The 25,449-nt window shown below is 44.2% G+C and overlaps 2 protein-coding genes across 5 annotated transcripts in view; one reads left to right on the top strand and one right to left on the bottom strand.

The window, feature by feature from the left end:
• Positions 1 to 1,343: 1,343 nt before the first annotated feature.
• On the bottom strand, positions 1,344 to 12,092 carry ERRFI1 (ERBB receptor feedback inhibitor 1). Its single transcript, XM_030018448.2, has 4 exons — positions 11,976 to 12,092; positions 4,727 to 4,923; positions 4,544 to 4,620; positions 1,344 to 3,922 (listed from the first exon to the last, which is right to left on the bottom strand). Exons 2-4 carry the CDS (start codon positions 4,846 to 4,848, stop codon positions 2,724 to 2,726), a joined length of 1,398 nt encoding a protein of 465 aa, XP_029874308.1. The 5' UTR covers positions 4,849 to 4,923; positions 11,976 to 12,092; the 3' UTR covers positions 1,344 to 2,723.
• A 602-nt stretch (positions 12,093 to 12,694) lies between these two features.
• LOC115343023 (translation initiation factor IF-2-like) overlaps positions 12,695 to 25,449 on the top strand; it is a 59,022-nt gene continuing 46,267 nt past the window's right edge. The window contains exons 1-2 of one of the 4 annotated variants that reach the window (XR_005932731.1): positions 12,695 to 13,337; positions 22,160 to 22,266. Coding sequence is in view for 2 of the 4 variants with exons in the window: in XM_041124562.1 (XP_040980496.1) it covers positions 12,914 to 13,337; positions 22,160 to 22,266 (531 nt within the window). In the remaining 2 variants the exon portion in view is untranslated. The remainder of the gene's footprint in view (positions 13,338 to 22,159; positions 22,267 to 25,449) is intronic. The other 3 variants (XM_041124562.1, XR_005932730.1, XM_030018463.2) reach the window with 3 other exon arrangements.

Raw genomic sequence — 25,449 nt, 5'->3', positions numbered from 1 at the left:
ATGCTTGTTAAGGGCAGAACTGAGACTTGAGGCCTTTGGGAATTCAAGTGCTTCCAGGTAAGGTGAAAAGAGCAGTCTGTTCAAGCACAGGAACCTAGGCTAAAAAGAGGGGTTCCAAGTATCAGGAATGGAGTGGGACCCAGAGGCAAAAGCTAGAAGAGATTTGCAGGGCAGTCACTTGGTTTTAGACTGAGTTCTACTGAAATGACAACTGCTGAGTCTGTGCCAAGACTCTCAATTGACAAAGAACGAGCTGCAGCTTAGCAGTGCTGTTCTGTTTGCTGCAGCAGGGGTGGTATAACTGAGAAGGTATGTTGTTTTGGAGTCCTAGGGTTACAGCTGCTCAGAATTAAGGCTGCAAGTACCAATTTGACTTTTTCCACCTCTGAAAAATCTAGGGGGTGGAGGGAAAGCAGAGCTTTCAGTAGGATGAATGTTATAGTCAACAGCCTTCCACAGGATTAGATAACTTCTTTATGTTTTGGAGGCCAATCTGCGTAGGTCCTTAGCAGCCTTATGGCACCGCAGTAGGTTTTTAAGCATCTACATAAATGAAGCTTAGCAATCTCCCCAGCTATAAAAGCCAAGTAATTAGGCATTACTGAAAAACTACATATGATGTTTTTTCCATCAAGTATAATGCCACGGATGGCAACGTGCTTTATTCTGAAATAAGCTCATTCACAGAAAATGTGAAGACTCCAGACTGACAGATCAAGGCAAGTACTTACCTGCATACGCAGCTAAAAGATCTAAGCTGTGTGATGCTTCGTATCGTCAGTAACCTTATCCATGGCTCATATACTATGGTTAAATATAGTTGCTTTGCAATGAGTATTTGCAATTTCTTTCTCCTCTTAAGAAGAAAAAAAAAAAAAAAATCACCGTGCTATGCTCAAGGTTTTTTCATCCTCAGAATATGAGTAGCTCCTCTTCGGTCACCCCTAATGTACGATTTAGTCCTCTTTTAACAGGTGAGAAATTGAAGACAGGAACCCTACTGCCTTCTCTTTTCTGTACAATGGTGCCTAACATGCTATGGCTGATTCTAGAAATAACAAAGGTTATTAATAATGATAGGCTGAATAACTTAATCTTACAGGATGTGTTATTGCCAGCACAAAACTATAGACACCGTGCTACCAGGTAGTAAGGAGGAATTGAAATTAATGGTGTGCAATGTGAGTCATTGGACATTTCTGCAGAAATCTTAATTTTAATTAAATGCAAGCTGAATTCAACATTTGTTGCACATTTAACATTATTCACTTTGAACTTTCCAGTAAATGCAGAACTCAAATGCACAACTGCACACACTATTCAATAAAGCAAAAACCAAAATGTATCATAAATAAGTATTTTATAACTTTATTAAACTCAAGACATGACAATATTCAAAATACAAAGTGAATTCTTTTTCTATTCAATACTGTACACGATGCAGAAATATCAGTGCATTTCTATAGCATGTATTTCACCTTCATTTAGTTTGTACTAAAACAAATAAAAAGTAAGCTTTAAAATAGCTCAAACATCTCATTCAGCAGTTTAAACTGTAAACAGCTTGTTTATTTCTGTTAGGAGGAACACAGTCATCTTCTGTACCTCCATTACGAGCACCCTTTCTCTTGTGCTTATCTGTAAGATGATAAATGTAATCAAAATGAGCATGAGAAACTGCTAATGCACAAATGTGGCACCTCAATGAACTTTAGTGGATCGCTGAGGCACAATGAGGACAAATTAAACAGCAAGAAGCAGCATCTGAAGCAGCAGGGGATGGGACTGACACTGTTCATAAAGGGAATAATATTTTTTCCTCATACTCTTCTCCTCCCCTAAAATACTGAACAGAAACCAAAACACAAGACCAGCTTGTGCTGTGTTTCTGTATTTAATACAGTCAGAATTTCAGACTCCAGGTGAGCATGTGGTTGTTACTGCCTACCTAATAGCAACCGTATAGCTGCTCATATCCTCTGCCACTTTCAGGACACTTTCACACATTTCTAGGATCCAGCAGGAAAAGAGCAGCAGCAGAGGCTTAGCAATGGCTGGTCCAAGTCTCTCCTAGGAAAAACTGCAAAATTGAGCCAAGTGTGTCTAGCAACTGAAAGAATCCACAAAACCTAACTCACTTTAAGAGTCTATTAGTGTCAAATTAAGTTGTAAAATAGATTCATCTTTCAAAATGTGCTTCCAGTACGCTTGCCAAGTCTTGAGGTGGATATCAGATCTTGCAGTTACCTTCTTACCAGGTTGGTATATCCTAGTCAAAGATGACAGAGTCTGTTCTCAGTAGAGTTACTGTGTGAAAGAAATTTTGGAATTGCCTGATAGAAAAACTGTACTGCACTATCTGCTCTGTTGTCAGCTTTATAAGTGACTTGTAAGCAAAGCTAGATTGATTTTTTTTTTTTTTTTTGATAACGTGACTACCAAATATGTTCATCTAGGTAGCATATAACTGGCCAACTGTGACTACTATCCCTCCGTATGTTTCTATGGAATCCTTGTAGGTTCTCAGCTATATATACCAAGACAAAAAACAGTCTTAAGAAACATATCAGAGATGTGCAGCATAAGAGGACTTTACCATCCACTTTCCAGTTCTCGGAGGACAAACTGGTTCTACTTCATTATCTGAGAACCTTAACAACTTTGTAACATGATAAAGTTCAGTTCCATCGTGAACAACTGAGCTGAGCCTGTGTTCCCGGAGACTACGGGGAAACCACGTAAGACAGGTGTTTTCGTTTCAGGTGACCAGCTATGTCCATTCTAGGTTTTGAGTCCAGTTTTGTTGGGGCTGAAGTGGCTGTGCAGTCACCAGACCAGGACTGAACCTCTGTGTTAGAGCTACTTTCTTCTGCTTCTCTGAAGAATTTCTCATACTTGTCCAAATATGGAGGCCTTTCAGGCAGCAGATAGTAGTGCGTTGAACTGGCCTTCTTACCATTTTCAATAATCGGAAGAATGCAAGGGACCCTGTTGGAAGATCCTTCACTATTTTGTCTTTGTAGAGCTTTGCTGCTGACGTACTTTGGATCAGGTGCAAAACTCTGGGTGGGGGGCATAACCCCATTGAGGTATGATGGCAGGCTTTTGGGACTCGGTGTACGGGAATTGCTGCGTGACAAAGGTTCTCTTGGGGGCACTTTCGGAGGCCTGTCTTCATCGCTGTATGCGCTAGAAGCAACTTCTGCTGACCACCTTCTGTAATCTGGTTTGAGAGCCCTTGGAGGTATGGGAACCCTTGGTGGAATCTCTGGTTTATCTTCATCAGAGTTTGGAGAAGACCTGTTTAAGTGTCCAGATAGTCTTACTACTGGTTTATTAAGAGATCCAGCTGGTCCGGAATGGGACCTTCGCAAACGTCGATGCAGCTGCTGTGGAGGAGGATAAATACTGGATATGTATCCATTTAGGCTTCGTGTAGGGTTGGCATCTTCTGGGTTTGGTCCTGCTGGAGTATCAAAGTATGCATAGTTGATTTGTCCACAGCCCCTAAAGCTCCGCCGACTTGGAGCGCTAGATTTAAAAGGAGGAAGTTCATAATCTTCTAACAAAAAGTCAGTATCTGAGCTAGTCAGGAATTCCACCTCTTTGTCAACCTCATCTGGAGTAAGGCCTTCCGAAACAGGCAGAGGGGGTAGTGGCCTGGAGCTACGGTCATTGGAAGATGCAGACAGAAATTGAATTGGCCCATTTTTTATTGGCATGTGAGGAGATGTTTCTTCAGAAACACAGCCCATGGTTAATGACAGTTTACTAAAGCCAGGAACGAGATGGTCTTCGTGTCTTGAAATCGGCTGTTCATTTTGGGGGCTTACAGGAAGTGGACTGGATTTCTGAGATGGGACTTGGATACAACTTTCAGCAAAGCTGTGGTCATTCACGGAAGCATGGCTGGAAGAGTGCCCTAAAAAGTTGAGAAAGTCTTAGAAACACTTTTCTAAGTAACACTCTAGTGCATGACTTTGCCACTGCATATTTAATTCCTTCTAATGCAACAATAAGTAATGTCTGCTTAATGACTCCAGTAGCAAAATGTAGCTATTCTAGATCTTTTCCAGTCATGGATTTATGTGTTTAGTTAAGAGAGCAGCTGATTACCTTATTGTTTTAAGCCAGTACTACAGTTAAATGAGGTAGTTCAAGAGACCCCAAGCATAAGCAACAGAACAGAGCTGCAGCTACAAAGATCCCAGCAAAGGACTACAATGGAACAAGTGCTATTTTACTAAATAGCTTTTCTGTCAAAAGAGTAATGGCAACTCCAAGGCCTCTAAGTACAAAGAAAAGGTTTTGTTTGTTTGTTTCTTTTAACTTGATCATGTTATTTAAATTGTTAGGGTTTTTTTGTTGGGCTTGAATAGTAGTATTTTCTTGAAATGTTTGCAATCTGTCACCAGAGGGCAGCCTTATATCCAGAATGAGAAAGCATTTAGTGTCTTAGCGAAGAAGACTTTAGGATTTTTTTTCCCCTAAGACAAATCCATTACACTACCTAAAGTACATATGTGTTAGTCTTTATACTTACCAATGGATGGTAAATGTTGCTCTGTTGATGAATTCAAATTATATGCCACTGCTATAGGGTCCACATTAAAGAAAGTACTAAAAAAAAAAGTAAAGAAACCATAAGTCGGTACCAGTATAAGAGTTCTTAATCCTCATCTCATATACTTGAAGATGTGATAGATGAAATTTTAGCCTCACTTACTTTTCAAATCCACTGTGGCTACCCCAGCAGGTTTTCAGACTCCCCATGCCTTGACTAGTGTGAAGAAATCCAGTTTTTAATGGAACTCTCATCTCCTGAGCAGCAACTCCTGCAGTTGACATCGTGCACTGCTCTCTGGCGATGTCTCACGACCCTAGAAATTCAGTGCTTGACAGGTTTCCTGCAGTTTTCATTCCCTTCAAAAGAGAGAAGGACATAAATATCAGAAATGCAAACTTGATGAGTTCATCTCTCATCTGAAATTTCAGTATTTCAGGGAATTAAATAGCTCTCTGGAAAGGCCTTCTGTCCTAATACTTGCCAACAGGAAAACTTTATCAAACTTGTTATTTTGTGTCTGACTGCAAGACTAAAGAACAAAATGGGTAAGTTCTACAGAAACAAACTGTATAGAAAAAAGAAAAGTATGTTCAGTAAAGCTATTGATACATGGCAACTGTGCATCAACAACTTCAGTTCTTGTACATAAACTCCTAGTTATTCAGGCAAAATAAGTTTTCCAGAACCATCTCTTTTAACTTTCTTGTAGCCATCTATCTTTAGTCATATCTTTTTTGCTAATGAGTTTATGGTTTCCAGTGTAGCCAACATGTAACAGCCTGGTCTGTTTTTAAGTATTACCTTCAATAGCCTAACAAATGGCCTTTGCTCCAATAAACAGAATTACTGACTACGTAAATCAGAATTCCAAAACTTCTTTTATGTAAAGCAGTTGCTATTATTAACAAACTTAAGCATTAAGATACTTTAACTCAGCCTCAAGTCTTCTAGCTATTTCAAACAAGTTGGAAATCTAGTGATTTGAAATAATCTCATCTTAAACTGTCCTGCTGTATTCAGATTTATTTTGAATGTGTGAACAATGCTTTATCTGGCTCATTTACAGAAGAAAAAAATGTGTTGGCAATTGCTTTACATTGAAGAAGTAATCATAGTCTAAGGAACAAGTTGACTAACAGGGCTTTGTTTAGGAAATTCAGAATGGATTATCGGGGGGAGGGGACACAGTGTAAAAGTAGTCAACATTCTGAAGGCAGGAGAAATTAAGTCCAAGACTATAAGCAGCGATGTGCTCTCGGTCTGTGCTTCATCTACACAAATATCCTAAATTCAGCAAGTATAATATGGTGTGTTATGGCCATTTAAAAAAAAAAAAAAAAAACAAAACACAACAACAAAACCCAATCCAGCCAGAACAGTTTAATTTGTATCTCTCTTGAGAATCAAGAATATGACCAGTTTCTTAACATGAACTACTTTCTTCCTCCCCTCTGAAAGAAAAAATTGCACCTAAAGAAAAGTCAACCAACAATTGAGGGCCAGCTACATCAGTGCAGTATACATGTCAAGAAAACACCTTCACAGTATGGTGCAGCAAGAAAATGGGGTACAGAAACAAGTAATAGCTTATGCTTATGGTAAATCAGTTCAAAAATGGGCATTCTACGCAGATGTGTAATCTCCCTTTTCCTTTAAGAGGAAAGATCCATTATACTCATTTGCAACATGAGGGATGGGCAGACTCCTAAGCAGGACTGTAAACCAAGTGCCCCAGGATTAATTTGCAATCTAACACCACGATTTGCCTTTTATAAACGATTACTTGAGAAAGAACAACTCTGCTATGCTTTTCCAAATTTGAATTGGGTCCAATATTGATCATCCAAGCAAACAGTATATGCAAAGTAACTGTATGTATGTTTATCATGTGCAAGACCTAATCACATTCTTACTAAGAGTGTGGTGTGATGGTTTTCTTGATTGTGACTACCAGTGATCACCCTTGTGTCAACAGAAGTGTGATTTTTTTTTTTTTTTTTTAATTCACTACCAGATACGCAGTGTATTTTAGCCAGGCATTTAGGAATTCTAGACAGGAGGCTATTAGCTTTAATAGAAGTGAACAAGGGCCAAACCAGTATTCTGTCTGCTGCAGCAGAGCATTAGAGTCTTAGTCCTACTTACTTTGGCCCTCCTGATTTTACTAAAGACTATGTTCTTCCTTTTCAGATAATCTCCTTAAAAGCTAGCTTAACTCTGGAAACTTTTGCGTTACCCAGTCAAGTTGGACCCTTCCCATAATGGGAATTGCAGTAAATTTTGACTGCTGTAAATTACAATTTCATACTGAAATTAAATATAAACATACAGCCCCAGGAAGCAATAACACAGTTCTGATTAGCCACTGGGTTCAAAATCTCTAGAAGTCTTGTAACAGCAGTTCTTCCTTCCAGTTCCGTAAGCACAAGCAGAACCATTGTCTATGGGGGAGCAGAAGACTGGAGAATCCCATTTGTCAAAAAGGCTTAAGCACAAGTATAGCACGACTTCTAAAATGAATTCCTATCATGTTAACACAATACGCAAATGAAACATCCATCACATCAGCTCATGCTGTATTGAGCAGTGATTTTTTTTTTTTTTTTGGTGCCTCACAGATCCTATCCTATTAACAATGAATCTGCAAAAGAAATGAAGGACAATGAATTAGTGAACTTAAGGCTAATGCCTATGAAGGAGTTTGTGCTTCCATTTCAGTATTTTCTGAAGTGAAACGCAAGTCACAAGTTGAAAAATCACTGCTACAGAACACTGATTAGTCAGCAAATGATAGTACTCCACCTCAGCACGCATACAAGATCTGACAAGACCATGAGCAAGACATTGATTCTGATATAAAAAATGAGACAGGAAGGGGGGGGGTGGCATTGCTGTAGTTTGAGAGCACATGTAATGTGCTTGCTATGATAACATACAACCCTTGCAGGGCTTGTTAAGAAGCCCAACCTCCATCAGATCCCACGCCAAAACCACTGCTAGTAATTACTGTGTCAGCTTTCTGAATGCTGTCTAAATCTCAGCTCTCAAGACTGATAGTTGCACAATTGCCTCTCTGAAATCCCTCTGGAATGTTAAGCTCAACTTCTGAAATGGACTTAAATATTTACATACCCTAGGAAAAGGTAATTTTCACTTGTTTCAATCAACTCTTTATTTTTTAAAAATAAAGCACAAACAAACTTTGCAGCCATAAAACTTGCTTGCTTCTAACAATAACCTCTTTGTGAATTCACAGAAGGTGACTTGCCTCGACATTTCAGTGGGGAGTTGTGAATGGACAGTTATGAAACTGTCCTCTGTGCCTTAAGCTAGGAGTATCAAGAGAGGTAGGGCATGTGCTCTTTCACTACATCACCTTGTTACTTTTTCAGTGGAGTCTAGAGCATTGGTGCTTATATTTTAAAACATGCATAAGCTTGTTTGAAGAAACAGTATCTTAAGAGGGAGCCATGAGGACATGTAGTTGAGGAGTACAAACTCTATACAGTGTGCTCTTACCAAAGATGAGCAGTACATATTTCATAAGGCTACTGTTTTCTAGTAATTGGCTTAAAAAAAAAAAAATTTACAGAAGTCAGTCATGAAGATAAAAACACCAACACTTTCCACTGTAACTGTTGGCCGAATCCTGCCTCCTTAAATACTCAAGGATCAAAACTTAACCATAAATAAAATCAAACTACCTTTCCTAAAGAACATGAACACTCTGCAGTAATGAAGTATTCTGGATCTCATGCTTGTTTGCCACTCATTTGCACAGAATGGGCTTCTGGTTACTCTGCTTGTCTGGCCTAATTATGCATAGATTATGGCACTTAGAAAGATGGAAGCACTTTGAGCACTTTTGAAGATGTTACAGTTTCAGTGTTATTCAAAAGAAACTGAGTTAGTTCAAACTAAAACTGTAGCTAGCAAGTACTACAGGGCAGATACAAGCCAAGGCAAATCAAAGGTTTGTCAGTACATTAGAAAGCTATCAACACCATCCACTGTAAGGCAAGGTAACTGTGCAGAGGAGATACTTTTAAATCATTCATGCCTGCTCACATTAACAAATATGAATTATTCTGAATATCAGAGGTGAGATTGAAAATTTTTTTTTTACAAGGCCAAATACACATTCAGACTTGAAGTGATGAATGATGAATAATAGGATGGATATGTGTAAGCTGAAAATGGTCAAATGTATCCATAAACAGCAGGGTATCTATAGAGTGAGGAATGTATATGGGAATATATCAGAAAATTTTTGTGAGATGGAGTTACATGAAACATCCCAAATATACAGTTTTCATGTGGATACCGATCACAAAATACTTGTACTATAGCAACAGTAACCCTCTATTTAGAAACTAAGAAGCATTTGCATATATTTTAGCTCCACACCTAGCCCTGATCACACAGAGAACCTTGTTACTATGTTCCCTGCTCTCCCAGCCCCAATGCAACTAAATATTTGAGGCGAGTCAGATTCATAATAAAGAAAACCTTTCTGGTATGCACAGTAGACCAAAGCATGCTCTAGAATGTTTCACTTAATGGGCATGGAATACAGCAATTTGCTGTACAGATTTTTGAATGCCTGCACAAATTTTGGACAGATTTTAAAAAGGCAACACTCTTAACAAGCATCTTATATACTTCATGTAAGAAATGAGGCAGGGGGGAGGGGAGTAAGACCTACTTACCACTTTTGGGAGGGGAAGAACTGTGGCTACCTTAAATCCACAACCTATTTTTGCTCACCTTGCCATCACATATCTTTAACAAATCTCAGAAGCAATTCACAGGAGGAGGGGCACATTTTTGCACTACAAGTCATCCGCTCCAGCTAGCTGTTCCTTATTTGACAATGTGATGTAATTTCCTTTTTTTCCTTTGACTTTCTATTTAACATAAGTACCTGAGGTAGAGCCACCCCTTTTAATATTTAAGTATTTCAGACTTCTAATTGCACTTTAAAAAGCCTAAGAGCTGTTAGTATACTTTCCGGAACTCCATATACTTCCAAAAAAATAAAAACCCAAACAAAAAACCAAACCAAAACCTGGTTCTCAAATAGTCCTATCATCCCTTAAGTGCTTTTGCCTTTGCAACTAGATGAATACTCAGTAGCCGACACCGAGTAGAAAGAGCCTCACGAGAAGGTTAGTTTAAATCTATTCATTTAATAAATAATTAGACGTTATTTGCTGTGCACCAGATGTCCACAGTGCAGTTCAGTATTCCTTGGAGTCACAAGCCAAATCATGCTCAGATACAGGCCTCAGAAGATTTTTCCATTTATAGGAATTATTCTTTTATATTGTTTACAGTTTTATATTCATTATATTCTTTACAGTTATTATATAAATCAGGCATATTCTTAGCTCTGAGAGATTTTTTTCTATGCATTCTGCCAACCAGAAATGGACCATTCTGTGGCAGAAAATTTAAGACTATGATCACTTAGTAAAGATGGATAAAAGTGCTGCCCAAATCATAGGAGGTTGCAAATAAAATTAATTCTACAGGTATAGCCCAGATGATGATGGGCAGAAATTTAGAGACAAATCAACCAAACAGCAGACAAACAGGTATTTAGATTATAATAGTCAGCTATTTTAGAATATAGTCAAAGGACTGAAGTTCTTCAAGGAGTTTTAAGTTCAGTTAAAATTTGGGCTACCATTTCATGGTCCTACACAGCAACTGGGAGGAACCTGTAAATTGCCAGTAGAAAAGTAATAATTAAATAGCAAGACAATTGCCTTGCCTCTGCTTGTCAGATTTCAGATGCATGCTTAAGGTATGGTACTTCACCCTCCTGAAAATTTTAATGTGAATATAGCCAGCTTACATTCAGGAAATAAAAATTCCTTTATAGCTGACTCAGAGTCATAACCATAGCGTTAGACACGCTGTGATAAGTTTTAATTCTGTTTTCCACTACAGAGAAGTGGAACTGTTTTCCTCTGAAATAATTCCTGTATTGCAGAGGATGGCAGAGAAAAGGCTTCACCAAGGATATACGCTCCCTCAAAAGACAGGTTTCTATTTTAAAAAAAAAAAAAAAAAAAAAAAAAATTAAAAAGATTGCCCCATATAGGTAAACTGCTAAGGAAAGAAAACTAGGGTTGTGCACAAAGTAACATGGGTGAATTGAGGAGTTTGGTTTCCTCTTTTAAAGTTTTATAAGCTGACTTATAAATGCAGCTCACAAATGCGTTTGCGATGCAGAGGCATCGTTCACCTGTCATTCCAGTATGACAAAGATTCAAGTATCCCCAAATGGACCAAAGAGACCTTGCCCCCAGAGCCTTTCCCATCCAGTTTATCAATATATGATTAACTACTGTTATCTTTAGATCCAGCATAGCAAGTTTTTTGCTTATCGCTTCAGCAATACTGCATAGGGTCCTTAGTCTGGCCTGTGCTCTAGCGACACGAGACCACCGAAGTCTCGGAGCCGCTCTGGACCGCTCGCTTGGCGTAACCGACGCGGCGCCTGTCCGCAGCAGGCGTACATGCTCGAGAGATGCACTGGAAATACTTGAAGGGCACAGTGGTGGCTCCAGATTTAAACACCACAGACCGGCTATTTTGGAAGGTTGAGGGTAAGCGTGTACGGGGGTATGAAGTCACGAAGAAATGTTTATTCTAAATTAAGCCATCCTAAATTAGAGCGCGAAGCGCAGAGCCTGAGCCCACAATGCGGTCTCTGTTTACTCACAGGAGCGAGAGGAGCAGCTCGGAGGCTGAGGAAGAAGGGAACGCGGGTACTCTTTCGGGTCACGGGAAGACGCACGGCGTGCCGCCTCGGTTTCCGAGATCGCGGCCGCGGGCGGCGCTGACCCCGGGCGGCTCCCGCCCGACCCGCCGGTCCGGCTCTGAGGGGCTTCTGCCGCGCGAGCGCTTCCGCTCCCCGCCGCGCCGAGCTCTACCGCGCCCTCCCCGCCGGACCGCGCAGGTAAGCGGCGCAGCGGCGGGCCCCCGTCCGTCCGTCCGACGTTCCCCCCCGCCGCCCCGCCAGCACAAGGGCAGGAAAACGCACTCCCGCTCCTCCACGGCGCGCCTCCCGGGCCGCGGCCCGCCGCCACCCCCCCCACCCCCCTCCGCGCCCGCTGGCGTGGGCCGCGCCGCGCCGGGACCGCGGCTCCGCGTCAGGGGCCCGGCCGGCCCTGGCGCCGCGTTCCGGGCGACCCGCAGGTGCCGCCGCTCCCGCCGGCTCCGGCCCCCGCTCCTCGCCCCGGCGCCGGGCCCCGGCGCCGGGGCGAGGAGCGGGGGCCGGAGCCGGCGGCTCAGGTGCGCGGCGGGCGAGAGCGGCCGCGGCGGGGGGGGGGGGCGCCCCGCCGCCATGGCAACGAGCGGGGCGGCGGGAGGTGCCGCCGCGGGGGCCATCACTCACCCCGACAGCCTCGCGCAGCTCCGCATGTCCCCGCGCGGCCGACCGGCGCCACACGCATGCGCCGAGCCGCGACAGCGCCCGATCACTGCCGCGCCGCGCGCGGACGGCTGTTTTTATATCGGGGGGCGGAGCCGCCAGGGAGCCCCGCCTCGCGCCCGGCCGCCCTCCCTCCGCACGTTGCGCACTCGTCGGGAAAAACCTTAAAGGGGCGATGGCCGCGCGTGGGCCGGTAAAGGTGCCGTGGCCGTTCCTAGGTGGGCGCTGCCGGGAGGGTGCGGGCCTCGCCGGGCACGGGCGGGGAGCGGGGCGGGCTGCAGCGGGTCCCCGCGGGGGCCTGGGCGCCGGCAGCGCTGTCCGCTCCTCTGGGCCCGTCTGCGGAAACGGCCGCCGGTGCGCCCTCCGGGCAGCGCTGCCGGCGCGGCGCCGCCCCCTGCCTCGGCGCCCCCCCCCCCCCCCTCCGCCCGGGCCTGCGGGAACGGCGGCCTCGGGGCTGGGCGAGAGGCGCGTTCGTCGAGCGGGCTCCGGGAGGGGTAACGGGGGCGCGGGGCCGGCCGGGGAGCTGTCGCCCCGTGGCTTGGCCCGGCGGCGCGGGTGAGGGACTGCTGGGGATAGCGGCGCGGCGGGATCTCGCGCTCGGTCCCCTCAGAGCGCCGCGCTCCCGCCGGCGTCGCGGGAAGCCGCGGGCGCCTAGCCGAGGCTGTGAGGTAGCGCCGGTGACACCCTGCCGGCGCCCGGTTTTCGCCGCGGCGGCTGGCCTCACACCGAGTAGACGCCCGGTTCGCCCGCGCTCGGCGTCCTTTCCTTCCCCGGTCATCTGCTTGGCTTTCCCTGGCCGGTGCTCCGATCCTTCAGGGGAACTGTCCGCCCCCCCCCCCCCCCCCCCCCCCCCCCCGCTTCGGTGTCCTTCCGCCTGTCACCAGGTCCCCGTTCCCCGGGGGATGGCGGCGGTTACTTGTGCTGCTGCCCACCCACCCCACACCACCACTACCCCTCCCTCTCCGGGCCCCGTTCCCGACGCCGCCAGGGCCGGTCGCCCCGCTCAGCTGCCGCGCGGGGCCCGCCCGCCGTTCTCCCGCTCTGCGAGGGGACCTGCGCGCCCCGCCGCACCGGCCGGGCTGCGGGCGGGAGGCGGGAAGCCCCTCGCCTCGCCCGGCTCGGCAGCCGTTCCCCGGGGACCGCTTCCCCCGCCACCCGCGCGGGGCCGGCGGAGGCGTCCCGCCGCCACCAGGGAGCGCTCGCTCTCCCGCCCCGAACCGGCTGCCCGCAGCGGGCGGCCCCGGGGGCGCCGGGCTCCCGCGTTGCCCGTCCCGGTCGGCCGGCGAGGAACGTGGCGGCTTCGGCTCCGCGCTCGTCTCCCTGCCGGTGCGTGCTGCAGCTTCTTCTGTGGTAACAGCGGCTTCGCCCGAGCGCCGAGGTGGAGCTAGTCCTCGGCCCATGCGGTTGGTGTCCGCATGTTCCGCAGTCGTAGGGAACGCTTGTCCTTTGGTATCGCCAGAAGGAAAAAACCACCAAGGCCTGCCTCCACCGTTGCAGGGATTGCTACTGTGAATGTCTGTTTTCCTGAACTTTGCATTGACGTGAATCCATTTGCACGTGTAGTGATTTACTGGGCGTCTTGAGCAATCGCACGTGGGTTATCACAGACTTGACAGTGTATTTTCTGTCAAGACTTAGCATTTGTGATGGTAAAACGCACTGGTTAGAGCAGCGGGGTTCTTGGTGAAAGCTGCTGTGTAAAGACTGTTTTGTGAGTGTTTGCAGGCGATACTGTTCATTACAGCATAAACGATGTGAACCTCGGTTTTGATCAGTTTTGCTGCACAGTGCGCTCACTTCTTTTTGGACAAAGGAATGTCAGTGTGGGATGCTCAAACTGCCAGCTCTGAGACTTGCTAACAACAGGATTAACAGCAGGTGTATGCTATACTTTTTGAGCTGGAATAGTTATTCATATCACTAAGAAGGAAGAACGCTTGATTTCATTCCACGATGCAGTGCGTGTCTGCAGTTGACTTCTGCTTTCTCTTTTGGGGTTTCTATTGACCTCTGGAGACAGTCCCCCATCCGCCCTTGTTCTCAGGGACAGTAAGCTCTCTTACTGCATATTTGTATCATTAGGACTGCTATATTGCTGTACAAATGAAGGTGATGTGAGAAGAAAGGGGAGGGGTATAAACTAGGAGAGATCTTTGGTGGGTTTCTTTTTCTGTGGATGTGAGAAGTGATGAAAAGCTGCTCTAAAGTTGGCTAGACGCGTTATGCAGAAGAGAGAAAGTGAAAAGAATATAAGCGGGGGTGAAAGCTGTCAAAAGAAAGGAGGAGATCAGACAAGTGAGATTTTGTGGTTTTGATGAATTAGGGCGCACGGTGTTAATGGTGAGACTGTGCTATGTTGTATTCTGGATGCATGCTTAGAGGGGGTAGCAACTAGCGATGATAGCTTGTACTGAACTGTACATGCTCAAAGACTTCTTCCAAATGCTTTGCTGCACTTCTCTTGCTCTGGACATGAAGACTGCAACTAGTTGTTTCTGTGGATAAACTGCGTGTGCAACATGAGTTCTTTTAAGTTTAAATTGTCCTGGTTACATGTATGCGTGTAGGAGAAAGTTGTCTCTTCTTTTTTTTTTTTTTTAAATTCTGGTATGTTGATATACATACTTGCTGATGGTGTAAATAGGCCTAAATGTTATTATGAATGGATACAAAGGACAAACTTTTTTTTTAAAATGCATTTCAGAGTGTTGGCATGACTTCAGTAGGACAAACTCCTGCAGTGCCTTCATGGTGGAACATGAGGAATAATAGATATTTGGCTTTTTAACTGGTTTGTGCCTGAGAATCTTTGGTTCAGAAAAAGGTCATTCTGGCTTTCCCTGCAGATGTTACCCTATGGCCTCTGTACTTCCCTCAGCAGGCCTGGTTTTATTCTGTTAGATAATTTAGGAGTTAGTTCATGGGCATGTCATGGTATGGAATTTTTGTCTCTTACTGTTAAATGACTTTACCTATGGCCTTTGCTCACTAAAACCCCACTGCCTTGAATTTCTGATTGTTCTACTGAATAAAAATGTTTAGTAATGGTGTCACTTGTTGCTGACCTCTGCACAGAGGAAATTGAGTTCTGTACCAACGGTTACATTCTCCTTTCTCTCCCTTCTTTGCAATATGAAGATACTTCAGGATTCTTAAACCACCTCACAGTTCTGTAGGCATGTGTAAACCACTCTTTGCAATTTGCTAATTGCCCTAAAGATTAACTCCTAGGTAATCTTGGACATCCTGGTTGGTTAATACTAGTTAATAACAAGTATGCTAAAAAAGCAGCTCAGGTAGTATTGCAAGATGCTTTAAATCTCTTTTGTACCCTGTTTTGGAGAAGAATAGCAGACTTGTCTGTATTTAGTAAATACAATGTCTGAATTCTGTGAAAACAGAATATCATGGACTTCCATTCATTATATTCCCTTTCATACAAGCATTCCCTTTCCAGAGGGATCCCTGTGATACTGGATGTCCTTTGATCAGAGTTCTCCTGTTTCTAGCTTGCTTTGCAGCATACGCCTTTTCAATGATCTCAGTTCCCTTGATATTTCCCATTTTCAACACTTAAAATTTTCGGTTGCTATTTCTGCTTGTTTTGAGAGGAGAAAGGCATAAATGTAAGCACCAGCTGGAGAAGCGACAGGCAAAATCTCTTTAGGAAGCTAGAAAATGATGAAAGTAAGGTTTCATATGGAAAGACTAACATGGGAAGTAATAGGTATGTATTTTTAATCTAGAATGTCAGATATAGCTCTTGTATGGTCATTCTGTAGATTGTCGTAATTTTTTTTGGTGAGCCAACTTCTATAAACAATAACTTTGTTTTACAGTAGCTGCTGCTGTCTTATTGCTTAATCCTACTTATTTGTGGCAGCTGCTCTTGAGCAGGAAGCTTAGGGTTTTTTTCCGTGTTTTCTGGTAAGCGTGCCTCCGGTCTGGTTGCCTGAGAGGGAATGAGTAGCTTAGACACTCTTCTTTTCTGCCTTGTTAATGACTAGAAAAGGTAATTGCGGTAAGTCATCAGAGAGGAAAATCTTTTCCGAAGAGAGGTAAACAAAGTGTAAGTTGGATGCTGTAGTGCTAGTTTTTGCATGACTAGTTATGTGAATGAAGGTGGTGTAGATACACTTCTACAGCACCTCCAGAGGTGCTTCTGCAGAGCTGAGACCATCTGTCACTGTAGTTATTTCAGATGTAGCCTTTATGAACCCTTTAGTAAGGGGTTGCTTGGGAAAAGCAACCCTAGCAAAAAGCAATGCAGAAGGTGGTCTATGAATAAATCTTTCCATTGTGAGAAGTCCTGAATTCCGTCATTATTCAATAGATCAAAATTCAACACATTGGCCTTGGCTTGGGTACTAACTTCCAAAATGAATGAGTTGTCGTGTCCCTCTTACCTCTTTCTTAAAAATCACAGCCTTTACCTCAAACAGAATCAAGATGTGCACAGTAGAAGTTAAACTGTGTGCGATCGTTGTGCAGTTTCATTTCATAGGTCTTATTCAGGTCCTTATCTTCTGTTCTGTGGTAGTCTGACAGAGTGGATCTACATATGAATATTGAGGTTAAGGAGTTTTTGTGTGGTACTCTCTTACTCTAGTGATGCATCCATTATAACGACGTAAACAAAGTACGCAGATAATAAAATTCTTAGTTGCCTAAGTTTTGAACAACTATCGCCCTGAAGTGAGGGAAATCAACCTGAGCATCTGTTAATTCGAGGGAAAAACCAATACGTACAGGATGCATCAGAATTGCTGTAGTCTCACTGAACTGGTAGCACGTCAGAGACTGTGGTGCAGCGGTGGTAAACTCATCTGCTGGTACACGAGTGGAGAAATCATATTGCCCAACTTACAAGCAGTTAAACTTTATACTTCTTCTACTCTTACTGCACCGGGGATGTTGTACGGTGCACCATGGTACTTACTGTGGGATAGAGGAAGATGTGTAGGTGTGCAAGGAAGGGGCAGAGACAATGAGTTTGAGTGTAAGGCGTATCCAAGATTAGCAGTGCAGACTCTGGCATTGCAAGGGTAACGATACACTGCTGTGCAGACCTGATGCTGAAATTCAGCCTTGGACAGAGGCCATTACTCAGGCTTTGTGCAAATTCACCCTATCCAAGACTTTAAAGCAATTGGATAACTCTAAATTGCCTCTTAAGTCATCTGTAGAAACTGACACAGATAGCAAATCTTTTATGCTTCAGGCACATGGAAGTGGTTTGTGATGCAAACATACTATCTAAAGTGGAAGTACAGTATGGCTTTTGTGAGCTCTCATCTGTGTACCTTGATTACATCTCTGTCTGAATGCTGCAAATGCCAGTTTTACATCGCTTCAAAACCTAGGCACAGGGAGCCTGATGAAAGAAAAATCTATTAAGGCTGTAGAGAAAGTGCCTTGTATCAGACTGCTGAGAATTGGGAGAGGAGGTTTCCCGCTGCCCTAAACATCTCTTGTTCCCTTTTTTGCCCATGCTAGGGCAATATTGGGTTAGGTGGACCTTGGGATTTGAGGCAGTATAGCTGCTGTTAGGATACATTGGTATTTTGCTCTCCCTTTCATATTTCAATCAGACTCTTCCATCGTTTCCTGCCTACGTAACTGGGTACACAATGATTTAATTCTGCTTACAAGATTCAGCTCAGGTCCTTGTCTCTCCAGGTGTGTCCTGAATCCTTCCAGGAAAGGACTGCGCTGTTCTTTGAGTTTGGAGACAGCAGAGAAGGGAACAAGATTAGGAGAGCACTACAAAACTTTTTCAGTGTAAGGATTCATTGCTGCTGTGAATGAGGAACCTGTGCTTACTTCACTGGTCAGATTTGTATGAATGCAGTTACACCAGGCAGGTATAGGGCAGAATGAGTGTGTTGCATTTCCAGTTTAGCCAGAAGACCCACAGAAGGGAGGAAACTCACGGGTCAGTAAAGGAGGGCTAAATTAGAGGTTAGCATATTCAAGTGTCTAGACAGCAAATACAGACATACTGCAAAAGTCAGTCTGTCAGGGAGTGGAGAGTCTAGATTAAAAAGCCATTTCAAAGGCATGTTGCCTGGATGGGGTAATCATGTGCTCAGACTTTTTCAGTACATAAGCATAAGCTGAGTGAGGGAAGAGATCAAAAAAGGACACAAAGATTGACACAGATTCTGTAGCAGCTTAGACTGGAATGGAACTTGAGAAATTAAAAATAGCTGGTTGTTCACACTTGTGTTTCCCAGAAATGGCCACAGCCACATCTGTTTTTTACCATCCGTTCTGTAACGTTTGAATGCCTCACAGAAATGTTACATCCATCCTGCTGCTGTAGGGACATTGTTATACAGTCCTCCCGGGCTGAGTTCATTCTTGCTCTCAGGCGTGTAAACTGGTCATCAGGAAGCTGAGCTCTAGTCTGGTGAAATAGCCGGAGCTCACTTAATCCGTTAGATTGGATGCTTTTAGGGCAGTGTTGAGAGACGTTCTGCTGCAGGATGCTGGGTGGATCAGCAGAAACAGAGGAGCTGACTCAAATCCCAGTCTAACTGCCCTGCCGTGTCCCATCTCCTTCCTTACAGAGCCAGAGGGCTTGCTGTCAGCTGACTGGCTCAGCTGTGTTTTTGTGCCCTTTAGGCACAGTGTTTCACACAAGTGTAGTGTTATGCATAATGGCAGTTTGGGGGAGGTTCCTGGAATTTACCCACATGCAGTGTTAGGGTCTGCAGCACCGCAGAAGCTCCTTTTCATCCTTCCCAAGAACACGTTGTATTCTGTTACCGTTGTCTATTACGCGATTTCTTTTTCAATGTGCTTTTTCTGCCATGGTCATCTCGCTACATAGATAGAAGTTGTCTTTGTGGCGAAGCTAAACGGCCCAAGAATGATAGGAAGCATTCACGCAGTATTTTGCAGGTCAGGGTGTCTGCGGTGGCTGTTCTTCAAAACAGCTAGAAGCTATATGAATAGCAGCATAGCGCTCAGCTTGAGCTGTTATACCCTACCTCGTATGTTGGCTTTGATAAACAGGCAAAGCGAGCTTGCATCTGAAAACTGCAGAACACTCTGTGTATGTGTAGCGTTTCTTATCCCTGCTGGGGAAGGATTTTCGTTTCTTTGCTGCAAGAGATCTCAACTGGTTTGCCGAATGCAAGGAGCGTATCTGATGCAGGGGCCTCTGAACTGGTCCTTGCACAAGGTAAAGTTTCTTAATTACTCTATCAAAGACACCAAGGTAAGGGACATAAATTAGATCAGGTAGGCTGTCTGTGGAAGGAGCCAGTCCCAGGTGATCTGGTGCACTGCAGCACATGCTGCTGAGGCCCTACGTCCACTGAGTTGATCTCCAGACGCACCATGTTGCATTGCCCAGCGTGAGGTGTGTGGGTTGCTCTGGCCAGACCTTTGTTTGTCAAGACCGAACAGGAGCTCTTGAAAAATAACTAAATATGGTCAGCACCTATATCTGTTGGGTATTTTGTATTGGCAAGCCTAGAAGTTGTCAGTCTTTCACAGTCATAATGGGGCAGTTGGCTTCACAGAGATTGGAAAGAATGGTAGCAGTTAGCTGTTGGCTTTCTTTGTGCCTTTTCCTGTGGCTTGTTCTAGCCTTTTTACCTATTGAAGGCAACGCCATAGTCTGTTCTTTTGATGAAATTGATATTTAGTATCATCAATAGATGTGGCTTATGATCTCCACAAAATAAACAGTAAGCAAAACTGACAGCCTAGAAGTATAGCATGCCATTAAAAACAAAACCCAGGGAGGCTTGGGATGCCTTTATGTGTCAGGTGGGTACTGGTGAGACCTCTGAAAGCAGGGGAAGGAGACTTCACTGATTTTACAAGATCTGAAGATGGAATAGTGTGTGGCTTCGGTGAGCCACGGAGGTAAGAGCAGATTGAGCAGGAAGGACCGTGAGGGTAAAGCTCCGCTGGTTCTCATTCTGAACCAGCAATTTCAGTTGAAAAGCTATATATATAGAAACGGTATTTGGAAGCACTTCTAAGTGTATCATTGTAGAAATTAATAGTTCGGTAACTTGATTCCCAAATAGTATAAAGTTAATTTTATTCATATTTGAGATTCTGCCTATATGGGGCATGTGGAAGGGGACACAACAGTCTGCTGAGCATTGGTATTTTGAGATGTGTGCTTGTATTTGCACTACTGATCCCTTGCTACAGACATCCCCAACAAAGTGGGACTGTGCTGCTGAACTTGCTTCTGGTTTTTTGTCCTGTCAAAATCTGACATGTGTTTTTAATGTCTGTTTATGAACGACATCTTTCATTCTAGAGCCTAACGCTTACTTACCTGAGTGCATCTTTGTGCCTACTAATAAAACACTAATTTTCTGAGAAGCCGAGCGTTACAGGACCTAATGATTTTGCTGGGAAAAAGATTCATCAACGTCTCTGAATTTCAGCTCTTAGTTATGTCTACACATGGAATTAAATAGCTGATATTTAATATATTTATTTAGAAGTATTTTACATGTTGGTGTCTCTAGTCCCCTGTCTCTAGTTAAGGTTATATATGTGATCAAAATAACCTTTGTGAGGTTTAGAGAAAAAAAACTAATGTCATGCCTTTAAGATCAGGTTGCCTCAAAACATTTCAAATTGGGTGTCTCTTAAATTGAGGCATGAGAATAGCTTTTCCCTCTTAAACGTATATGTCATATGAATGTTACGTATATATGCATGTCTGTGTACAAGATAGGTCTTAACTGTGCTTGGGCATAGCAGCAGCATGGGCTGCAAGCATATAAGAAGGGGGGAAAGCTGGTGCCATCACAGTAATTCTCAACAAGCTTTTTGTACAGCATTTCGCAATCCCTTTTCAGCTCCCATCTTGTCTCCCCCTTTTTTTCTCTAGTGTTTCATTTGCTAACTTCATTCATCAGCCTGATGTATTTGGACAGAAAATGAGATTCCTCCTGCACTTGCTCCCAGCACCCACGCAGTTCTTGTTTCAAGGCACTGAGAAATATTGCAGAGTGAAGTCCTGTGCTTGGTTTGTACTTCTGAACCTTGTGGCAGTTGTTGGAATTTCCAGCTGATGCCAGTGCAAGTTGGCGGGAAAACCAAAGCTGGGGATGTATTGACTGGCAGTTAGTGGAAATCCTGACAGACAGATACCTTTGCACATAATTGCATTAAAATAAGCTACTTGATTACTTACATTCTTGTAAGAGCATTTCTACATGATGTGCATTTGATATTTTATGTGTATGGGCTCTACTGTGAAGTCTGGGGAGAAAAAAAAGGATTCCAAGGAGAACCAGAATTTATTAATGCTGTAGGAATAATAATCTGCTTTTAGGAGTGAGCAACATGACCTTTCGAGGGTCTTGGTCTGCTGTTTGGTATCTTCACACCTCAGATGAACAGGGATAGAATTATAAAAATAGAAATTAAAGCAATAACCTGATTCTGTGTGTTTCCCCACTCCTCCCCCCACCCTACTACCCCCCCCCCAAAACCAGAAAATTAAAAAAATACTTTGTCCTCCTTTAATATACCATATTGAAAGATATCAAGCACTTTTTCAAACTCTGAATTGAATTCCCTTCTGTGTTCAGATTTAAGAAATTTACAAGGGATAATTCATTTATGTGATTTCTTGTTAAGTACATTGCAGAAAATTCATGGGAAATATTTCATGCTTGGTTTGAGGGGTGAATCCAAATTATGGTGGAGGTTTTTCTGAGCAACTAAATAGCTTGAGGTTTTTAACACATCTTTGATTTTAACTACTTAAGTTATACGGTGTTTGTTCTGTCATAAGCATCACCTTCTAACTGTTAATCAAAATGGTGTGAGTACCATAGTCAAATATATAAACTTTAGTCAGTTTGGAGGCATTTGAGCTTTACATTTTTTGTGTAGATTTGTCGTAGTGAGACGGCGCTCTTGAAAGTAGGTGTGATGAGTGAAGTACGATCAAACTGAATTTGCTGTTGAGCTCAAAATATGGGCAGGAAAAGAGTATTCCTGCTGCGTGGCTGGAAGTAGCTCTGTGGAGGGAGCAGTGGGGTGAGGTCTGGGTGGTGAGGCTGCACCCGCATGGCCTGCAGTACGGCCAAAACCCAGCATTCACAGAGTCCTGAAGTTGCTGTCGTCTTGACCGCACTCTGTTCCTTCCTCTGCAGGGTCACTGCAGGTTTGGGAGCCAGCATTTCTTTGTGGAAACGTCTCATCCTCCTCCTGGGATCTGCTGAGTGCCTGTACGCGCTTGGGGCAGAGCAGCCGGTCCCCGATGAGTCCCTACAGCCTGCTGCAGCTTGTGTGACCGATGTGCCCGGCCTGCAGCAGGCACAGACTTTGCTGGGCGGGGGCTGGGAGGTGGCGGAGATGGCGGAGGTGGCCTTGGCCTGGAAACTCCTGTTTTGTCCTGTTCCTGGATTGCTACTTGTTTTGTTCTCCCTCCGCCGCCTGTGCTTCCTCCTTTGCCGTTCCTACGTGCTCGTGAACACAAGAAGAATAATTTTCTCTGTAATTTAGCAACTCGGAATCCTATCCCAGATAAACTAACATTTCCAGGAAGTCGTAGGTACTTCTCTTTAAAACATAATGAGTCTGTCTTTGTTTTCTCCTTCTCTAATTGGCACTTTCCATTCTAATAAACCAACACCCACAAACTATGCAGCCACATGATCTCTTCAGTTAATACAAATCGTCATTTCCAGTCCAATAGACTCAGTTAATTGTGCAAACCTGCAACACACCCATAAAGTGGCTATCTAGTTTGTTATGCAACGATGAATCATGAAGGAAATGTGGAGTGTAATTAAATACAGTGATGCAAAGATAGTAGTATGAAGCCAAAATCAAAGTATAAGTGATAATCATCTGTATTAAATGTTTGTTTCTGCATGTTGTTTTCAAAAATTACTTAAATGATAAGTTATCTGGCTGTTGCACACATGCCTGGCATATGTTTTGACAAGTTAAAAAATGACCTGCAAACCTGTAAATAAGCTGAACCAAGTCTGCTATCAAAATAGTCTTTTGGGGAAGGAAAGGTATGTGACTCAATCTCAGACTTATCACACTGGCGCTTTCTAATTCTGGTGTGATGTCCCAAGTTTTCTGGTCTTCCTGGAAGCAGTAGTTTCAAAGTAAAGCCTGCATGAAGTTTCTGCTGTGAAATGATTTCTAGTAATACAGGCCTTATCTCCAAGTTAGTATCCACTCACTCTAGCAGGGAAAGATGCTGTCTGTGTATTGATGGAGAACTTTGGGCTTATGCAGAGGACAGGTTTTCTGGTGATGGGTTACTGATTTCTCTTAAATCCTCTTTGAAAATAGGCCTTACATACAGAAATGCACGCATGCAGAGGGGTGGTTGCACAGTATTCTGCAAATATGTTATTTTTGCCCTTTCCCAGGCTGCTTACTGTATACGAGAGTTTTTGTCTACTTATTTGCTTGTCTTCCACACACAAACACTGGTGATAACCTCTGGCACATTCATGGTGAACATGTTAAGAATTGTTTTCCTTGTCTGTCAGATAGTATTGTATTCCAGTGCAGCAGCTGACAGCAGTTCAGCAGCATTGTCTCCTGAAGTCAGCTGGCTGGCTCCCAAAAGACAGCACATATTTCAAGGGAAAAGAAAGATAATCCAGAAGTATGTGTAATGAAAGTAACATCCGATCAGGATCTTGTGTGTGTGTGCAAATACTGAGACAGTGCACAAACTCAAGTTCTGAATTTGAATCTTCTGTTTGGCTGTGGATCCAACTAAAGCGGAGAGATTTGTGCGTGGGAATAAAAATAACACGAGAAATGTCCTAATGGGTCAGACCAACAGTCCATCTAGGCCAGTAGTCGGACTCCTGTGGGAGCAATAGGAAAGGCTACTTTGGGGAAGGCTTGCAAGCCTAGACAGTTTTGTGGTCCAGTCCTCCTGCACTTCCCCAGAAGCCACAGCTGTTGTAACAGGGCTACATCCCTGCCTGGTCCTGTATTTTCTGGTTACAGATCAGTTTTCCATGCATTTATCTGGTCTGATTTTGAACCTGCTGAGTGAGCGTGGATGTCTCCACAGCCACTGGTGGCAGCAGGCTCTGGGAGTCCCTGCTAAGAGTGTAAAGAAGTGTTTTCTTTTACCTGCTCTAACCCAATTTGCTGCTGGTTTCTGCAGGAGCCCCTTCTTCTAAAATTCTGGCAAATAACTACACGTGGTGAGAGCTGCACATTCAGCTTGTTTACTGCCTTTATGGGTTTTGTTAACCTGGATCATAATCCATCCAGTCTCCCGCATCCTTCTCTCCCTCCAGATGGAAATCTCAGCCCCGTCGGTCTCTCCTCATGAGCCCCTGTTCCTTTCATCGTTGTAGTTACCTTTCTCTGTTCATCACCCTTGGTGCAGAGACCAGGGCCACGCGTGGGATGGACACTCTGTCTGATTGGTCGTATCCTTCTAACTTTTTGTTGTCTGTTTCTGGCAACTGCCCCAATTCGAGCCGCCGATTGCGGAGGGCTGTCGTGCATGACTTGGCAATCTCTTTTCTGAGTTGTAACTGCCTGTTCTGGGTTCAGCGTTGCATAGGCCTGGCTTACGTTGATTATCCCTAGATGCGTGAGCTTGTGTTATCTGCGCTGAAGCTCCTCTTCTTCCTAAAGCAAGGAGAGACATAGGAGTTACTTTCTCTGCAATGTACAGGTAATGACTTTGAAGTGTTACCACAGTTCCCATCGAGTTGATATACTTAAGATTGTTTTGATGTACTTACACAGTTGTGCTTTTACAGAAATTTCTCTGAGAAATGGCAACAGCCATTGCTTGTTCATGATTACTGTGTTACTGGTTGGAAGGGAAGGAAGATTAATTTATTTGCTTTTTTTATTCAGCTCCTTCAAGCATTTTCAGTGCAAAAAGAGGTTGCTGAGGGATAAAAGTGTATGCTTGTGTTAGTGGGAGCAGCCAGCTAATTAGTTTGAAGTATATTAGGTTAGGATGCTGTTCCATCTGCTGGGGTGGGGGCTGCGCCGCTACTTGAGCGCTAAGCGGGAACACGGCTAGCAGATTTCAGCAGTCAGCAAGCTCGGCAGCTGTTTTCAGGCTTTTCAGTTTGCTTTCCAGACGTTTTTTCCATGAGTTGTTGGAGGGTATGCTTTATGTTTTAAGGCTTGGAGGTTCTTAAATCGGTCTATAGCATGAGTTGGTTACGGGTTCTTTTAGAACAAACGCACGGTGTAAGGGGAACAAGTGGCTTTGAGTGGCCTGCGTCCCAGTACAGTCACCAGCAAAGGTGCCCCTTCAGGGCAGGGTGAGCTCATGGTGGCTCCGAAGGGCCAGTCCGGCATGCCCTGTGTCTCCGCGTCCAAGGAAGGAGGAGGAGGGCCTGGAGCAGGTAGCCAACCATCAGCCTATCATCTGTGACACGTCACTAGAGCCGACTGCTGAATCCCTAACGGACGGTGGACAGAAGGT

This window comes from Aquila chrysaetos, chromosome 6 (genome assembly GCF_900496995.4).
Source record: "Aquila chrysaetos chrysaetos chromosome 6, bAquChr1.4, whole genome shotgun sequence".
Taxonomy (NCBI): Eukaryota; Metazoa; Chordata; class Aves; order Accipitriformes; family Accipitridae; genus Aquila; species Aquila chrysaetos.
Note: the sequence above shows the minus strand (reverse complement) of the source record. Positions and strands in the feature narration are given on the sequence as shown.